This window comes from Eupeodes corollae, chromosome 1, assembly GCF_945859685.1.
Source record: "Eupeodes corollae chromosome 1, idEupCoro1.1, whole genome shotgun sequence".
Classification (NCBI taxonomy): domain Eukaryota; kingdom Metazoa; phylum Arthropoda; class Insecta; order Diptera; family Syrphidae; genus Eupeodes; species Eupeodes corollae.
In genome coordinates, this window is record NC_079147.1 from 63,022,356 (window position 1) to 63,039,182 (window position 16,827).

The 16,827-nt window shown below is 36.6% G+C and overlaps 1 protein-coding gene across 4 annotated transcripts in view; it reads left to right on the forward strand.

Annotated features, from left to right (window-relative positions):
- Positions 1–16,827, forward strand: part of LOC129943268 (oxysterol-binding protein-related protein 8) — a 119,544-nt gene that overhangs the window by 55,045 nt on the left and 47,672 nt on the right. The window contains exon 1 of one of the 4 annotated variants that reach the window (XM_056052578.1): positions 9,373–9,415. The exons of the other annotated variants lie outside the window; for them this stretch is intronic. Within the exon in view, the coding sequence (XP_055908553.1) occupies positions 9,388–9,415 (28 nt within the window). The 5' untranslated portion in view covers positions 9,373–9,387. Of the gene's footprint in view, positions 1–9,372; positions 9,416–16,827 lie in introns of those variants that run through there. 4 annotated transcript variants of the gene reach the window in all.

Here is a 16,827-nt window from a genome sequence, read left to right on the forward strand (position 1 = left end):
TTTATGCAGCGCGCCTTTGCGTGCCTGTTGTTTGGCTGCATTTGCCTGCCGACATTCCTTATCAAATCAGGGGTTTCTTGTTGGTGGCTGTTTGAAACCCAGCACATCAGAGGCGGCTTCTCTGATTGCATCTTGGTAATGTTGCCACTGGTTTTCGATACATTGTGTTGGCGGCAGAGAACTTCGAGAGAGGTTACTTGTAACTCAGTCGGAAAAGGATTTGGTGATCTCTGGCGATAGTAGCCGTTCGACGTTGTACCTTCTCCCAGCACCTTCCTGTTTTTCCTTGGGTCTGGAAACCCGAAGTGCTACCTTGGCTACAACGAGGTAGTGGTCCGAGTTGACGTTAGCTCCTCGGAAAGTGCGTACATCCATGATGCTGCAAGTGTGTCTGGCGCGATCGCAATATGGTCAATCTGGTTGACGGTAGATTGATCTGGAGAACTCCAAGTTCCTTTGTGGATGTTGAGGTGTGGAAAACGCGTACTGGCTACCATAACGTTTCGCCTCGCAGCAAAATCTATGAGCCTGAATCCGTTGTCGGAAATGTTGTCGTGCAAGCTGTTCTTCCCGGTTATTCCACCAAATATGTCTTCCCTTCCTAGTTTGGCATTGAAATCTCCCTGGACTATTTTAATATCGTAGCTAGGACACTGCTCCTATGTTTTGTCTAAGAGCTCGTAGAACATATCTTTGGTGTTGTCATCCTTCTAGCTCAAGACTGGCTCCAATGACGAAGCCGCATCCAAATAAGCGCTGTTGGGTTTCGTGGTAGTAGGCACCATAGTAAATATCGCAGTTTTCCATCCTCTTTTTGCCCGGTCCATCCTATCGTATTTCCTGAATGGCATTGATGTCTGCTTTATAGCAGTCTGGGGCCTCCGCTAATTCTTCTGCCGCACGTGGTTTGTTAAGGGACCTAACATTACAGGTGCATATCCGAAGTTCGTTGTACTTAATTCGTTTGCGTAGGTTGTCAACAGTAAATCCGTCCGTATCCGAGGCTTGTTGGTACTTCGCAACTAAGGTATTTTTTACGTGGTCAGGAAGTCACCCCGACGTCACAACCCCCAACCTTGAGATCCTTAGTATAACTCTAGGGACGGGGAGCCGGATAAAACCGCTCCTTATATGCCTGGGCTCCCAATAAGTTGTAGCCTTATAAGGTGTTCACTAAGTAGTTCAACCTTACTGGAACTGTAGACGCCACCGTTGATTCCATCTCGGGAATTCCTCCGCAGACGTCTGCCGCAAATAGTCACCGGGGCTTTTATTCTCGACGTTGTTAAATTTTGTCGCAAATTTTTCTGTTGCTACGCAGCTTCCCCAAAGTTTCTCTTCCTTATTCTGTAAATAAAAAACAAAAAGCAATAACTCTTATTTTGTAAGAAAATCGTGTAAATAATTTCACTTACCACGACCAAATTTATTTCAAAATGAAAATTTGTTTTGACAGCAGCCATCACCTGTTTTGTTTACATTAATTTGAGCGCTGAATGTTTCGAAAGGTTTGTTTGTTTAGTTCAACTTTGAATTGCTACTAGTTTTCGAGAGGTTTTATATAAAACTTGTAGTTTTCGATGTAGGTTTTCGGCCAAAACCCAAATTTCGTGAAATTCTGGTTTTGGACTTGGTGTGAAAAGCCTTTAAGGGTAAATAATTTTGATTCAGTTCGTAAATGAGACGTATTCTGTTTGTAGCATCCCAACAACAATTTAAAGAACGTCAAATGAAGCGCGTCATTTACACATTTACCTACAGTTTTCAGATAGATACAATAAAAACTAAATCTTCGCGTGTAATTTTAAATTTGTTCAAAAGTTATGTGATATTTAGACAACACGATACATGTGTGTTTTCTAACAAAAATATTGTTTCGCGTGTAAAAAGTAATGAGTTAGGTAAATTCAAACTTATTAAAAATGCTTATAATACTCATTTGTACATTAATTTCATTTAATATGAATCGTGTTTTTATAGTCATGTCATGACATATTTAGCCATCAAAAATACATGAATTAAACCAATTAATTTAACACCAAGTCTAAATAGAGAACAGTGCTTTATAATAAAGTCTATTTAAAAAAGTGACCATGATCACCATGAGCTAATTTAACGAATTATTTTGGTATTAAAAAAGTATTTTCTAAAATCTATATTAGTTGTCAAAAATGCTTCTTTTTCGGAACTTATGAATCTTCTCAAAAGCTAAAATAAATCAATAAAATTGTTTTCGTAGAATTCATAAACAATGATTCACTCATCAAAAAACAAGGCGTCAAAAGTTTGCCAATTACTTTTAATTCATTTCCAACAACAGAAAAACCATTAGCTCTTCTTAATTCAAAATTAGTTTCAAGCACTTAAAGTGTAATAGGCACTTAAAAAACATCCATGTTGTGTTGAACTCAAGCTATTTAAAGACCACATTCCACAACAATTTAACATCGTAAAGGTCATTGTGATTCCAATTCCAGTATATTCCCTGTTGTTTAGCACATAAATCACTTACGATTCTCAAGACTTTATTGTGTCTTGTCTTTATGTTATGTTGGGACTGTTTGTAAACTAAATGCTCATCAAAATGTAGATACTAATCCAGGAATTACCATTTTGTGCCAAATGAAATGCTATTGATATTTTTTCACCCAGTTTCTTTTTCAATTAAATTTATATTTCTTTTTTATTTTATTTTCTTCTGTATAAGAAAACAGTACTTAAAATTGATAGCAGAGGTTAAATGAATACTTAATATATTTAAGCACATCATTAAATTCCTGACAAATCCAACAAAAGAAGTTAATTTAAGGAAATTAAATTCCAGATTAGTCATACACTGCGTAAAAAAAAGAAAGGAAACAAAACTTCAATAGAATTTAATATTCTAATAAAAAAAAGGAAGTAGTAAGAAATTGCGTGATTTCGGGATGATTTATTATTTTTTATATTATAAATATTCGTAATACTTTTTAAGCTATGGACTGCTTTGCATGTGTCTTTTGTCATCATTTTTATTAGTCATAATTCGTCTTTTTTCAGAATAAAAACCTTTTTTTCGTCTTGGTTATTAATCTGTTCTTATTTTTTTTAAAGTCTGTATGACAAGAAAAGTGACAGTTTGTTTATTGTGGTGTTCAACTAATAAATTTCATTTCTTATGATACAGCTATCCATTATCTATTTTCTGACATTTACACATGCACTTGATTTTGTAAAAGGTTTGTTTGTTTACGTTTTTAAGCATTAGACGTGGTTTAACAAAATATATATATTGAACAAAATTTAACAGCGTATAAAATGTTTTGTATTGAAAAAGGGAAAAACAACCTTCTAGCCGACTAGATAAGATTTCTTTCAAATATTGATGAATTATTGTAATCAGGTGAAACTGGTTATAACTAGTCGGCAAAATGAAGTTCTTCTTCTGTCCAACAAACAAAGCAATATTTTTTAAATTTTTACATTGTTGTGAATTCGAATCTAGCCTTACAATTTTTTTATCACACTAGGTTTTTAAAACTGCGACCATTTAACTGACAAAAGATTAATTGAAAACATGAGATCCTTCGACTTGCACTCAGTTAACATTACTCAACCAACCCATTTTTCTCAGTCATCTTCTAGATCATTACTATGTGAGTGCATTCGATTAAGTACTGTTATATGATCAGCTCGAAACTCCAGTTTTTTGTAGACATGATCTTATTTTTTTGACCAATGATTTTAATTCAAGTGTAAACCTGGCCCTCTAGGTTGGGGGTTGTGCCGTCGGGGTGACTTCCTGGCCACGTAAAAGCTTTCATAGTTGCGAAGCACCAATAAGCCTCGGATACGGACGAATTTACTGTTGACAACCAACGCAAACGAATAAAGGATAACGAACTTCGGATATGCACGTGGAATGTTAGGTCCCTTAACAGACCACGTGCGGCCGAAGAATTAGGCCCTAGAACGCTATATAGCAGATATCATCGCCATCCAGGAAATACGATGGGATGGGCCAGGCAAAAAGAGGATGAAAAACTGCGACATTTACTAAATTCGGCAACATTAGCCTGATATGCGCGCACACCCCCACAGAAGAGAAAGACGACAACACCAAAGATATGTTCTTCGAACTCCTAGACAAAACGTATGAGCAGTGTCCTAGCTACGATATTAAAATTATCCTGGGCGATTTTAATGCCAAGCCAGGAAGGGAAGACATCTTTGGTGGAATAATCGGAAAGAACAGCCGGCACGACAACACTTCCGACAACGGATTCAGGCTCATATATTTTGCTGCAGGGCGAAACGTCATGGTAGCCAGTACGCGTTTCCACACCTCAACATCCACAAAAGAACTTGGAGCTAACATCGAATCGGACCACTACCTCGTTGTAGCCAAGGTAGCACTTCGGATTTTCAGACCGAAGGCAATACAGGGAGGTGCTGGGAGAAGGTACAACTTCGAACGGCTACAATCGCCAGAGATCCCCAAATTCTTTTCCGACCGAGTTACAAGTAACCTCTCTCGAAGTTCTCCACCGCCAACACAGTGTATCGAAAACCAGTGGCCAAGATGCAATCAGAGAAGCCGCCTCTGATGTGCTGGGTTTCAAGCAACCACCAACAAGGAACCTCTGGTTTGTTGAGGAATGTCTGCAGGCAAATGCAGCCAAACAACAGGCACGCAAAGCTGCGCTGCATAAAAGCGTGCGGTCGAAGATGTTGAGAGGTTTAAAAGCAGGAATGAAGTTCGAAAGTTTTATGAACAGGTTAAACGAAATTCACAGGTACATAAACCTAGAACCGAAAGCTGCAAAGACGAAAGTGGAAACATCATAGTGGAACCGCAGTCATGAGTCAATGCTGATTATATGGAGGGACCACTTCTGCAGACTGTATAACAAGCTTTTTAAAGCAGCAGGAGATAAGTTGGTTAGGAGCATGCACCAACTTTTCTGTAAGATATGGTCGGAAGAAAGCATGTCCGATGAATGGAACCTCAGTATTGTTTGCCCGGTCCTAAAAATACGAGACCCTCTAAACTGCACCAACTATAGAGGAATCAGTCTACTTAACATCGCCTATAAAATTTTCTCTGCCGTAATATATGAACGTCTAAAGCTTATCGCCAACAACCTGATAGGTCCTTATCAGTGTGGTTTTAGACCAGGAATGTCCACAGTTTTTCAAATATTCACATTACGGCAGATCCTGGAAAAAAACCCAAGAACCCATCGATTTCAAGGCCGCATATGACAGCATCTACAGGGACGAGCTGTATAGAGCCATGCCTAGTTTTGGCATCCCTGCCAAACTCGTCTTGTGCAGGATAACCATGGAGAATTCACGCTGCTCCATAAAGGTTGGAAACCACTTAACAGAATCTTTCGTTGTCAAAAAAGGTTTCAGATAAGGTGATGGGCTGTCATGCGATTTGTTTAACATCGTGCTTGAAAGAATAGTGCAGAGCTCACACGTCAACACTAGGGGCACTTTCTTTCAAAAGTCTGTCCATTGGAAACGTTTCCGTGTTAACGAGCTCAGTGAGTTGTACAAATCATTACGAAATAAAGTTGTTCAAGAGCTTAGACGCTCAAAAGTACAATTCCACTCTAAGCGTCTAGATTTAAGATCCGATGGTCGTAAACTATGGAACAACTTCCGCCAGCTGGGAAAAATTAAGCAAAGAAATAATTTTCAAGCTGCAATAAATATAAATGAGCTAAACATTAAATTTGCTTCTACAACTTTAGTATCTCCAAGAGATCATGTATCTCTTAATACCATACCACCAACTTCTACAGACACTTTGTTCAGTTTCGATTGTGTGAACGCCTTAGACGTAGTTCAAACGTTGCTTAAGAATAAAGTTCCAAAATTGGATTCAAATCATCAGCACCAAATTTGAACCCAATTTTTATTAAAGCTATTTTTCCATTGCTTCTACACTACTTTACACATGTAATAAATACAATCCTTACCACTGGCATTTTCCCGCATCAATGGAAAAAGCAAAAATAATTCCTATCCCCATAAACTCGCTTTGTTATGAATTTAGACCGATTTCAATACTTCTTTTTCTATCTAAAGTCTGTGAAAGGATAATGCAAAAACCATTAAGCAGTTTCATAAGTCGCAACAACCTTTTAGTCGATGTTCAATCACCATTCGACATGGTGAATCACTCGATACTTCTGAATAAACACAAATTCGACATATCTTCAGAAGCTATTAAACAGCTTTCTTCGTTTTTGAATGATAGAAGGCAAGCTGTTTTCTTAAATGAAAATCTCTTCGATTTCAACAAGGAGTTCCCCAAGGATCAATTTTATCCCCTCTTCTATTTTCATTCAATGCGAATGAAAACGGTTTTATTATAAATGAAGTATCAACATCTTTTTATGGCGATGACATTCAAATTTACAAGATCTGTCCTTTGGGTTTACTGCGGGAAGACTGCGTTTTCACCCTGAATCAAGAACTAGAAAAGATATCCTACTGGGCGGCCTTCAATGGGCTGATTCTCAACGCAAGCAAATGCAAATGCCTGGTTATATCAAGAAAAGAATTAGATCTAACATACTTTCCATCCATAATTTTAAACTTCTTTAGATCTGTTCGTTTAATTTCCTAAACGCACAATTATTTAAATTTGTATTAATATTAATAGAAATTAGAGTTATAAAATTGGGGTAGATGTACTTTTTGCAAGATAAGCAAATAAAAAGTTATCATTTATTTACGTAGGTCCGAGGTGGACCTGGACCTGGACCAATATACGTCCTAAGCTAGCTGTTTCCAGTTTCGCACTCCAGAATTGGCTAAGGTCTTCTCCCACCTGAGTTACGGTCTTCCTCTACTGCGCCGTCTTTCGGGATTGGATTCGAGGACCTTCCGGGCTGGAGCGTTGCAAACCATTCGTTCTACACGACCCAACCATCTAAAACGTTTGACTTTTATTCCTTTAACCAGATCAGTGTTGTAGTCGTTGTATCTTCTCCTTCACTCTCCATGTATGCAAACGGGACCAAAAATTACCCCAAGCCAAGAATTTTTATCTCGAATCATCCTAACACGCTCTCATCTTTCTTTGAAAGGGCTTTGGCTTCGCCTGACGTTTACGAGTTCAGTCCTAGGAATTCAATGCATGCTATCACAATGGAGCTTCGACCTCACGTTCCGTTTGACAATCGTAAGGAAAAGAACGTAATGTGACTCCAAACGGAAGCTCTAGTTCAATTATCTGAACATTTGCTTTGTCTGACAGCTCAACAGCTGTAAAAAAAATGTCAACAAACAAAATATTTGCTCTTTGGAGGGATGAAATAATAGAAATGTCATTCAAAGCAACCTCGAAGCAAGGCCACCGTAACGCAGACGAAGCCGAAGCAGATATTTTGGTTTTGCCACTATCCATGAGTGACACTTGCATCAACGAAACTAAAAATCTTGACATCCTTGGAATGAGCATTAGCAACCTCCTTTTGTGGAGCGATCACATACGCGATGTCGCCAAAAATGCGGCAAGATGTCTAGGTTTTCTGGGCTGGTGCTCCAGTAACTTTTTGTATTATTCGGCTTGGTCCGACAGTTAAAACTTATTCACACTTGTAAATAAATCACAATTTTACTATATTTAAATTATACCAAACTTATCTATTGAACACTTTCAATTATTACTTTTCAAACACAGTCTTTACTTTATCGCAGTTTACAACCAATAATGAACCGCTTCGCTTCCGAGCGCCTATTTATATACCTTAAACCTCAAATTGGTTCAAGAAACTGCTAGGTTCTTGTAGGCGCTAAATGTTCAAGAATTGAGTTCTCCTCTTAGCTCCTAGATGTTTCTCGATCTCTAACGAGGCTAACGAAGCCTCTTAATCACTAGATGTAGCCCCTTATTCTGAATGTTCTATACAAGTGTTTATTACTACAAATAAACGGTTGCTACGTACTCGTACTTATTCTGCTATAACACGATATTAAAAGAGATAAAGAGTGTATATACATTACATTATTTAAGCCTCTTGGACAGTATTCAAACAAGAGCTTTTAAAATGATTGGTGACATTAACATCATCAACTCGCTTATGTCACTTGAACATCGACGAAAAGTTTGTTGTTTCACCCTTTTGTTACGTTATTTTAATGGACTATGTTCTAGTAAAATAGCCAGTTGCATTCCTCCCCTCAAACAATTCACCCGTAATCCCCGCGCTTCTAGAAATGGCCATCAGTTAACCCTTAAGCCCAGCTTCGGCCGTACTATGAAGTACAGAGATTCATTTTTTAGCCGAACTACGCGAATGTGGAATGCCTTGCCACCCAAAGTTTAGAAATTCAAAATCAGTTAAAGGCGACACCTCTTTTCCAACCCTTCGGTTTTTTCCTAATGTTCAAAAGAAAGTCATAAAAAAGAATAATTCGACATCAATGCCGTCACCTCCAGCATTGTGTGGTTCTACCTCCCTTACAGCGGATTTCGATTCTTCATCGCCGTTAAATAAATTATTATAGAAGTGGTCTTTCCATATTCTCAACATAGACAGCGGTGCTACTACGATGTTCCCCTGATCGTCTTTACAGGCTTCGGCCGTGGCTGGTACTCTTGGGAGTTTTTTTTTTTGTTACCTTTTGGTAAAATTTACTAACATCCTTCCTGTTGTGCCATCTCTATCTCCTATCACTATTTAAAAGATGGCAATTTTTGACGCTCTATGCGCTTGTTTTAAGCCATGTTGGTTTTTTTGTAGCACATACTGTTACACGCACGTTTTGGCTATGAAGAGTATTTGAAATATGAATTGATGTGCACAAAATATGCCATAATAAAGATCTGTTCCTTTTATCGTTGGCTCATGGTCTTTATGACTACGAATACGACGAAAGACCAACAACGTACCTTAAAACGACGACGACGCGACGCGACGAACGACGTGATATAGGTTCACTAAATGGGTGCGATACTTGAATCTCTGCCGTATGTAGATACATATATGTACGTATTATATTCGTGTGATAGTTGAAGCTGGAGCTGCTGTCTTAATCATGTGGCTATGACGTCAGATTTCTTTTCATCTCTCGTGATTTTATTCATCTTTTCCCGCATTAATATTTCAATTGCTCCCCGTCGTACTTAAAGAAGATTCCATTGTTAAATAAAAGTATCTGATGCTTGGCGTACGTTACGTATGTATATGAAAACTCACGGAATAACATTAAGTATGGTAAAATGGAATGTTAAGCCAAGACCAAGAGAAGAGGGGGCTTTTGGAATGCATATTATAATAAGAATATTGCCATTCATAGTTTCCTTTTGTAGTAAATCGGATTAACATAGATATTCGTGCTATTTTTAAAAGTGATATTGTTTTACAAGTCAGTTTATAATACATCATGAGCATGACATACGAGTACAATGGATGTAAGTTATCTGTCCAGAAACAAAAACAAAAAGATATATAAATGTACATAATTATAAGTGGATAAGTACCGTACTTCATTGTTCGAGGGTAATAAAATACTATGTAAAGTTTCTGTGTAAACGTGCTTCAATTAAGTCGTTAATTCTGAAATGTTTCAACGTCCGATCTTATGAGATTTTATAATTTCTATATATGATAGCCTAAGTGGTTGTTTAGCATATTTTTTTTAAAAATAACACTTTAAAGAGATTTAAAATAAGGTTCTCAAAAAGTACAAAGTTTCAAAATAAACATCAAGGTCGAGTGTGAAGTGAATTTTAAATTTCAATCTTTTTACGATAATTGTTTATGATTGGTCGTCTGGAAAAAGAAATATCAACGGAATTGGCAAAGGAAACAGATCTAATGATTCTGACGTTTGTGTATGTCAATTTTTTTGTTTATTTTACAATTTGAAAAGTTACAATTAAATAAGGTTTTGATTTTGGAGTTCAAATCTATAAGATCTAAGCACAAGTAATAATATGATGTTTGTAATTTAAGTCATTTTTAGCTAAAATATGATTTACCTTATTTAAAACGAGTTTAACAAATTTCTATCTGTTAAAATGTTGCTAAAATTATAATCACGGAATGGCTACTTTAACTTTTAGCAATTCGCTAAATCCCTATGACATCTGTTCAATTATTTGTTTCTTATAATAACATTGGATGAAATGGTCCAATCTAAAGTTTGGAATTCCAATCAATAGGTCCGTTTAAACGTATTAGCTTTGTTTATTTTCTAGAACTGTCACTTTTTAGACATGTTTGGATGCTCATTTTTTTATAAAAGGCAATTAACAATCCACTAGTTAGAAAAACGAAAAGAAAGATTTACAAGTTTGGAATCGCTTATTACATTGCTAACTAGTAAATTGTTAAACCCTTAATAATAGATTGTTTAAAATTTTGCTCCACTATGTTTAAGTCATTGTAATTTTGTTTGACGTTTTCTTAACAGTTTCCATCTGAACGCGCCTTAAATATATTTGATGAAATAACTTTTTCCGTAATGTTATTATATCAAAAAATTATGTTACAGGAAAACTAAAAATGGCCTTTCCTTCAACTATCATTATATGAATTAAGTTTAAGGGAAGTAATCGAGTTCGTAAAAATGATAAAAGTTAAATTGAGTTTTACCAAGGGCGGAAATATAAACCCTACTTTGTCACTTCAATTTTCTCCATTTCATGAAATATTTCTTAATTTTGGAAAGTTGACAATTTTAATATTTTCTTTATCAAACAAAGCTTAAATATTAACAACACATTTATAATCTGTAGAAAAAAAAAACAATTTCCTATTGTAAGTTGTTTTGGTTTGAGAAGAGGTATCGAATCTTGCAAAATGTAAAGCTTTAATATAATAATATCCGATACAGTCTGTAAACGAAAATACAAATATTAAATATTGTAATCTGTTTACAAGTAATTATAAACCATTCTTTAAGACTCAACATATTTTTTTAATGTCATTAAAACAATTGACAGCTGTTGACAACCCAGCAGATTAGAGTTCAACGAACAAACCTAATTTTGGCAGTGTTTGCGCTCAGATTTATATACTTAAGCCAAGTATACGCGATTGGAAAATCTTCCAATATTGGCCGAACTGTCAAAACTGTTCCAATAGCATCCAATTGACAATTGCCAATTTTTAAACGAAAATTGTCCGTTTATGCGGTTGGTTGATTTTATCCTTTATTTTTGTATCTTCGAATTAATAATTCTCTGTTTCCACTGTTGGAAAACTTTAGAAAACATAAAAATTTGTAGACACATTGGGAGATAATTCTATCTATAGTAGATGACAGAAAATATAAACATTTGTTTTAGAAGTGAAAACAAGAGATCTTGCAAAATCATTTAAAAAAATATAAAATCCAAAAAATAATAAACCAGGCATTAATGACTATGTTGTAGAATTTGTTTATGCTTCCCATTCTATTTTTTGTATAAGGCGGAACATTTTTTGAAATGGAATTTGTTTCCATTTTCGTTTTCAAATTTGTTTAAAGTCTTGTAAACTTTTTTGGTTGTTTCCTGCTCAAAAACTTTCCACCAATTAAAAGTTCTGTGATGTGATGTTTGGAAAGAACGTGATCCAATATCCAATTAGTGGACAAACGTCCAATTATTTAAAAATACTAAACATTTGATGTTTAGATGATTTCAAATGATTGCAAGAAGTCGGTCAATTTTTCAATACACAATTTGGCGACGATTTGCTGTCAATTTTTGTCCGTCACTTTTGACAGATAAAATTGGGTATTTACATGGTTCATAGAAATTGGTTGACATTTTTTTGCGAAAAATATTACTTAGTTTTAGCTTAAAGCTATTTTAATCTCTTATAAATATGTAGCTGTCAAAAAATGTAAGCTTTTACTAAACATTTTAAAATATGACATCAGTCGTATTTCGTATAGAGCACTGATGTCGCACAAAAATAAATAGAATCAACTGTCAGATCTTACAATAGTGTCACATCAGTAAAACCTCTGACAATAGCTGTAAATTAGATGACAATATAGAGAAATATATTTCAATGACAAATTTTTCCCATATTTTTACGGATTTTATTCCAAAGTCCTACAACTTTTTTGTTAGAAGAATAAACAATGTTGTATATATGACAATAACATGATTGTCACCAACTGTCAAACGAATTAAGTAATGTTTGACAATAAGGTGTCACCCAATATTATCACAGTTAATTGTTAGTTCACGGGATTGACACTTTCTACGGACAATTCTGACAATATTGTAAAAGTGGACATTTGTTTGTGCTTAGCTTTACTTCGAAATGAATAAGTCCATTTATCGAAGCTCTCTTAGGTACTTACTTAAGGTGGCGCTGTGTGAACTAGGACCTCACCCAACAAACTTCTCCATCTAGCTCGGTCCCTAGCTACATGTCTCCAGTTTCGCGCTCCAAATTGGGTGAGATCACTTTCCACGCCACCTGATCCTGCCCCGGATAGCAGGAAGGAGATGATAAGGGTCTTATATAGCGACACTTTGGTCCCTCGAGAGAGAACTTTACCACTCAATTGCTTTCTTAGTCCGAAGAAACAGAGGTTAGCAAGAGTTATTCTGCGTTTGATCTCAGCACTAGTGTTGTAGACTAAGTCCTTGACTACCTCAAAGTTGCGTCTGTCGATGGTGACGTTTTGACCAAGACGTCAGTGTGGTATGTCCTTTCTTGACGACAGCATGTACTTTGTTTTGTCCTCATTAACCGTTAAACCCATTTTTGCCCCCTCTGCCTCAATACTCACAAAAGCCCCATTGACATCGTGGTGAGTTCTTCCGAATATGTCAATGTCATCAGCATATGCCAGTAATTGGACGGACTTTTGAAAGATAGTGCCTCTAGTGTTGATGTGTGAGCTCTGCACTATTCTTTCAAGCACGATGTTAAAAAAAAATCACATGACTGCGCATCACCTTGTCTAAAACCTTTTTTGACATCAAAAGGTTCTGTTAAGTTTTTCCAACCTTTATGGAGCACCATGAATTTCCCATGGTCATCCTGCACAAACGGACTCGTCCCTGTAGATGCTGTCAAATGCGGCCGAAAAGATGGTGGGTGTCGAGAAAGAACAGGGTTTTTTCCAGGATCTGCCGTAATTTGAATATTTGATAGACTGTGGACTTTCCTGGTCTAAAAGCACATTGATAAGGACCTATAAGGTTGTTGACGATGGGCTTAGACGTTCACATATTACGGCAGAGAAGATTTTATAGGCGATGTAAACTGATTCCTCTATAGTTGGTGCAATTTAGAGGGTCTCCTATTTTTAGGATCGGGCAAACAATACTGAGGTTCCATTCATCGGATTAGCTTTCTTCCGACCATATCTTACAGATAAGTTGGTGCATGCTCCTAACCAACTAATCTCCAGCTGCTTTAAAGAGCTCGGCATTCGAGCCATCTGCTCCAGTGCAGCGGCTTTATAAGACTTCAGCTTAGGTATGGCAATCTTTACTTCGTCTAAGTCGGGAGGACGGGATTGTTGGCTTTCGTCGTCTATGTTGAATGGATCATCCTGCCTGACAGCGGAATTCAGTTCTTCATCGCCGTTATACAGTCTGCAGAAGTGGTCGTTCCATATCCTCAGCATTGACTGCGGTTCCACTATGATTTTTCCACTTTCGTCTTTGCAGCCTTCGGTTCTAGGTTTATGTAAATTTCGAACTTCATTCCTGCCTTTAAACCTATCAACATTTTCGACCGAACGCTTCTCATGCCCTCATTTTTTCCTTCTGAGAAGTCGGTGTTCATCTCGCCTCTTCTGCTCATAGAGCTCACCGCTTTGCGTGCCTGTTGTTTGGCTGGATTTGCCTGCCGACATTCTTCATCAAACCAGAGGTTCCTTGTTGGGTGTTGCTTGAGACCCAGAACATCAGAGGCGGCTTCTCTGATTGCATCTCGGCAATGTTTGCCACTGGTTTTCGATATACTGTGTTGGCGGCAGAGACCTTCGGGAGAGGTTATTTGTAACTCGGTTAGAAAAGGATTTGGCGATCTCCGGCGATTATAGCCGTTCGACGTTGTACCTTCTCCCAGCACCTCCCTGTTTTGCCTTGGTTCTTTAAATCCAAAGTGCTTGATTGATCTGGAGAAGTCCAAGTACCTTTGTATATGTTGAGGTGTGGAAAACGCGTACTGGCTACCATGACGTTTCGCCCCGCAGTAAAATCTATGAACCTGAATCCGTTGTCGGAAGTGTTGTCGTGCAGGTTGTTCTTCCGATTATTCCACCAAAGATGTCTTCCCTTCCTAGCTTGGCATTAAAATCGCCCAGGACAATTTTAATATCGTAGCTAGAGCACTGCTCATATGTTTTGTCTAAGAGCTCGAAGAACATATCTTTGGTGTGGTCATCTTTCTCTTCTGTGGGGGCGTGCGCGCATATCAGGCTAATGTTGCTGAATTTAGCCTTGATGCGTATGGTCATGAGTCGCTCGTTGATGCACATATAGCTCAAGACTTCTTGCCTAAGTCTGGCTCCAATGACGAAGCCGCATCCAAATAAGCACTGTTGGTTTTCGTGGTAGCAGTCACCATAGTAAATATCGCAGTTTTTCATCTTCTTTTAGCCCGGCCCATCCCATCGTATTTCCTGGATGGCGTTGATGTCTGCTTTATAGCGATCTAGGGCCTCCGCTTATTCTTCATCCGCACGTGGTCTATTAAGGGACCTAACATATCTGAAGTTCGTTGTCCTTTATTCGTTTGCTTAGGTTGTCAACAGTAAATGTGCTTCGCAACTATGAAGTTTTTACGTGGCCAAGAAGTCACCCCGACGGCACAACCTCCAGCCTAGAGGGCCAGATCCTAAGTATAACTCGAAGGAAGGGGAGACGGATAAACCGCTCCTTACAAGCCTGGGCTCCGAATAAGTCGAAGAAGCCCTATAAGGTATTCACTAAGTAGTTCAACCTTACTGGAACTGTAAACGCCACCGTTGAATCCATTTCGGGAATTCCTCTGCTACCGTCTGGATAAGGAGAGGTGCCTTAGTGGAAACACCTCTCCCCACCTCTTTCGTTTGCTGCCGCCAACAACTTTCCACTGGGGTTTGAACCCAATCTCCAGTTGAGGTACTAGGCACCCGATGTTCACCACGTGGAGGTGAGAGTAGGAGTTGATAGACAGAGGTGGGTCCTCTTGAAGGCACATGTCTACCATTTGAACATCGCATTTTGATAATAAAATTCAACAATTTGCAAGCGTTGTTCGTTTGTAATACGATTCATGACCAAACTGAAGATGTTTGACATTGAAATAAAACATGAGACGTGAGCCAGCTGTTAAAGGCAGTATTGCCAAAGAGATAATTACTAAAAAATCACCCTTTAATTCATTTAACATTTTCTATTTTCTCGGAAAAAATGCTATATAATTTTCTAATAATTATTATCTCCACAGATAATTGTCTACTATTTGTAAACTGTCCTATATTTGAAATAAATATTAGTCCTGTTTCCCTCGCAATTGTGCAAGAAAATCAAAAGTGAATGAACAGACTTACTTAAATTTGACAACCTAAATTAATTATCACCTGTTTAACTTGTCAATCTTTATTTAAACAATTTAAAATGGCAAACGTCTGCATTTACTGAGCTTAAAACTGTTTAGGTATATTTAGGTATTTAGGTATATTTAGGTATACACAAAAATAATCTTTCTTTTAATTACGTTTTTGATGAAAAACACAAAACTGACAAAATGAATCAACAAACATTATACAAATTTATAAACAAATTTTATTATTCTATTATCCACACCGAATTATAAACACACATTACACCATTCCTTTATATATTGATACAAATTTCCTGACCTTGCTTTCGCTTTTTAAACTCATAAATCACACATTATGCATTCAAAATAAATAAAAACTTCTCATTTTTACATCGTGCATAATAATTTTTAAAATTCTTAACTTTAAAAGTAGCACTTTTCTATCTATTCTTCCGTATACGATGTTTGAATACCAATTATATTCTCAGTATTTATTGAAAAAAAAAAGGTTAGAGGAAATAAGTTCAATATTTAATCATCGAACGTGCAATAATTTTAATTAACCCAAAAAAAATAAAACGAATTCCAATTATTTCCCTTCTTTAATAGTTTTTCATTAATCACATCAATTAAGCTGCCAACTTGACAACAAACTGACAGAAACTAAAATAAAATGACAGAAGGCGTTCTCAGTACTTTGACTGTTAACTAATTATTATTGCAATCCAATCTACAATCATATTATCTTTAATTATTGTTATCTTTGACTTTCGTTTCATGTTTTTCATTTTTAAATATATCATAAAATATATAATATAAATATATGTTTATTTTAAGACTTATTCTTATATTCTTATTCCAATGTTAAGAATTAAAAGGAAACCACTAAGCAAAATTAAATAATAGCTACTTTGATGTACAATCTTGTAGTGCACTTGACCAAAATAAAAAGAAAGAAAAAAGTAAGAACCAAGAAACAAGAAACAAAACACCCCAAGTCTTAAGAACAACAAATCGTTCAACAACAAGAGGGCAGTCAAGGTGGTAGTTCTAGGGGATGTGTTTTTTGAAATTTCCCATAAATTGTATTAAAAATACTTCTGTGGTTCTTTTTATAAATGTTCATCATTTTTAAAATGCGACACGGTCAACGGCCATGGATTAAATTTAATTACAAGATTAATTTAAAAAGTACTGATGGGAATGGTTCATTTATTGGTTCATATTTTTTTCTTTCTAGAGATTGAATACAATATTTAAGATACATAAAATCGTTTGAGCATGGCATTTGCCGTCTGCCAGATTGACAATACAATATAAACTCTATATATGT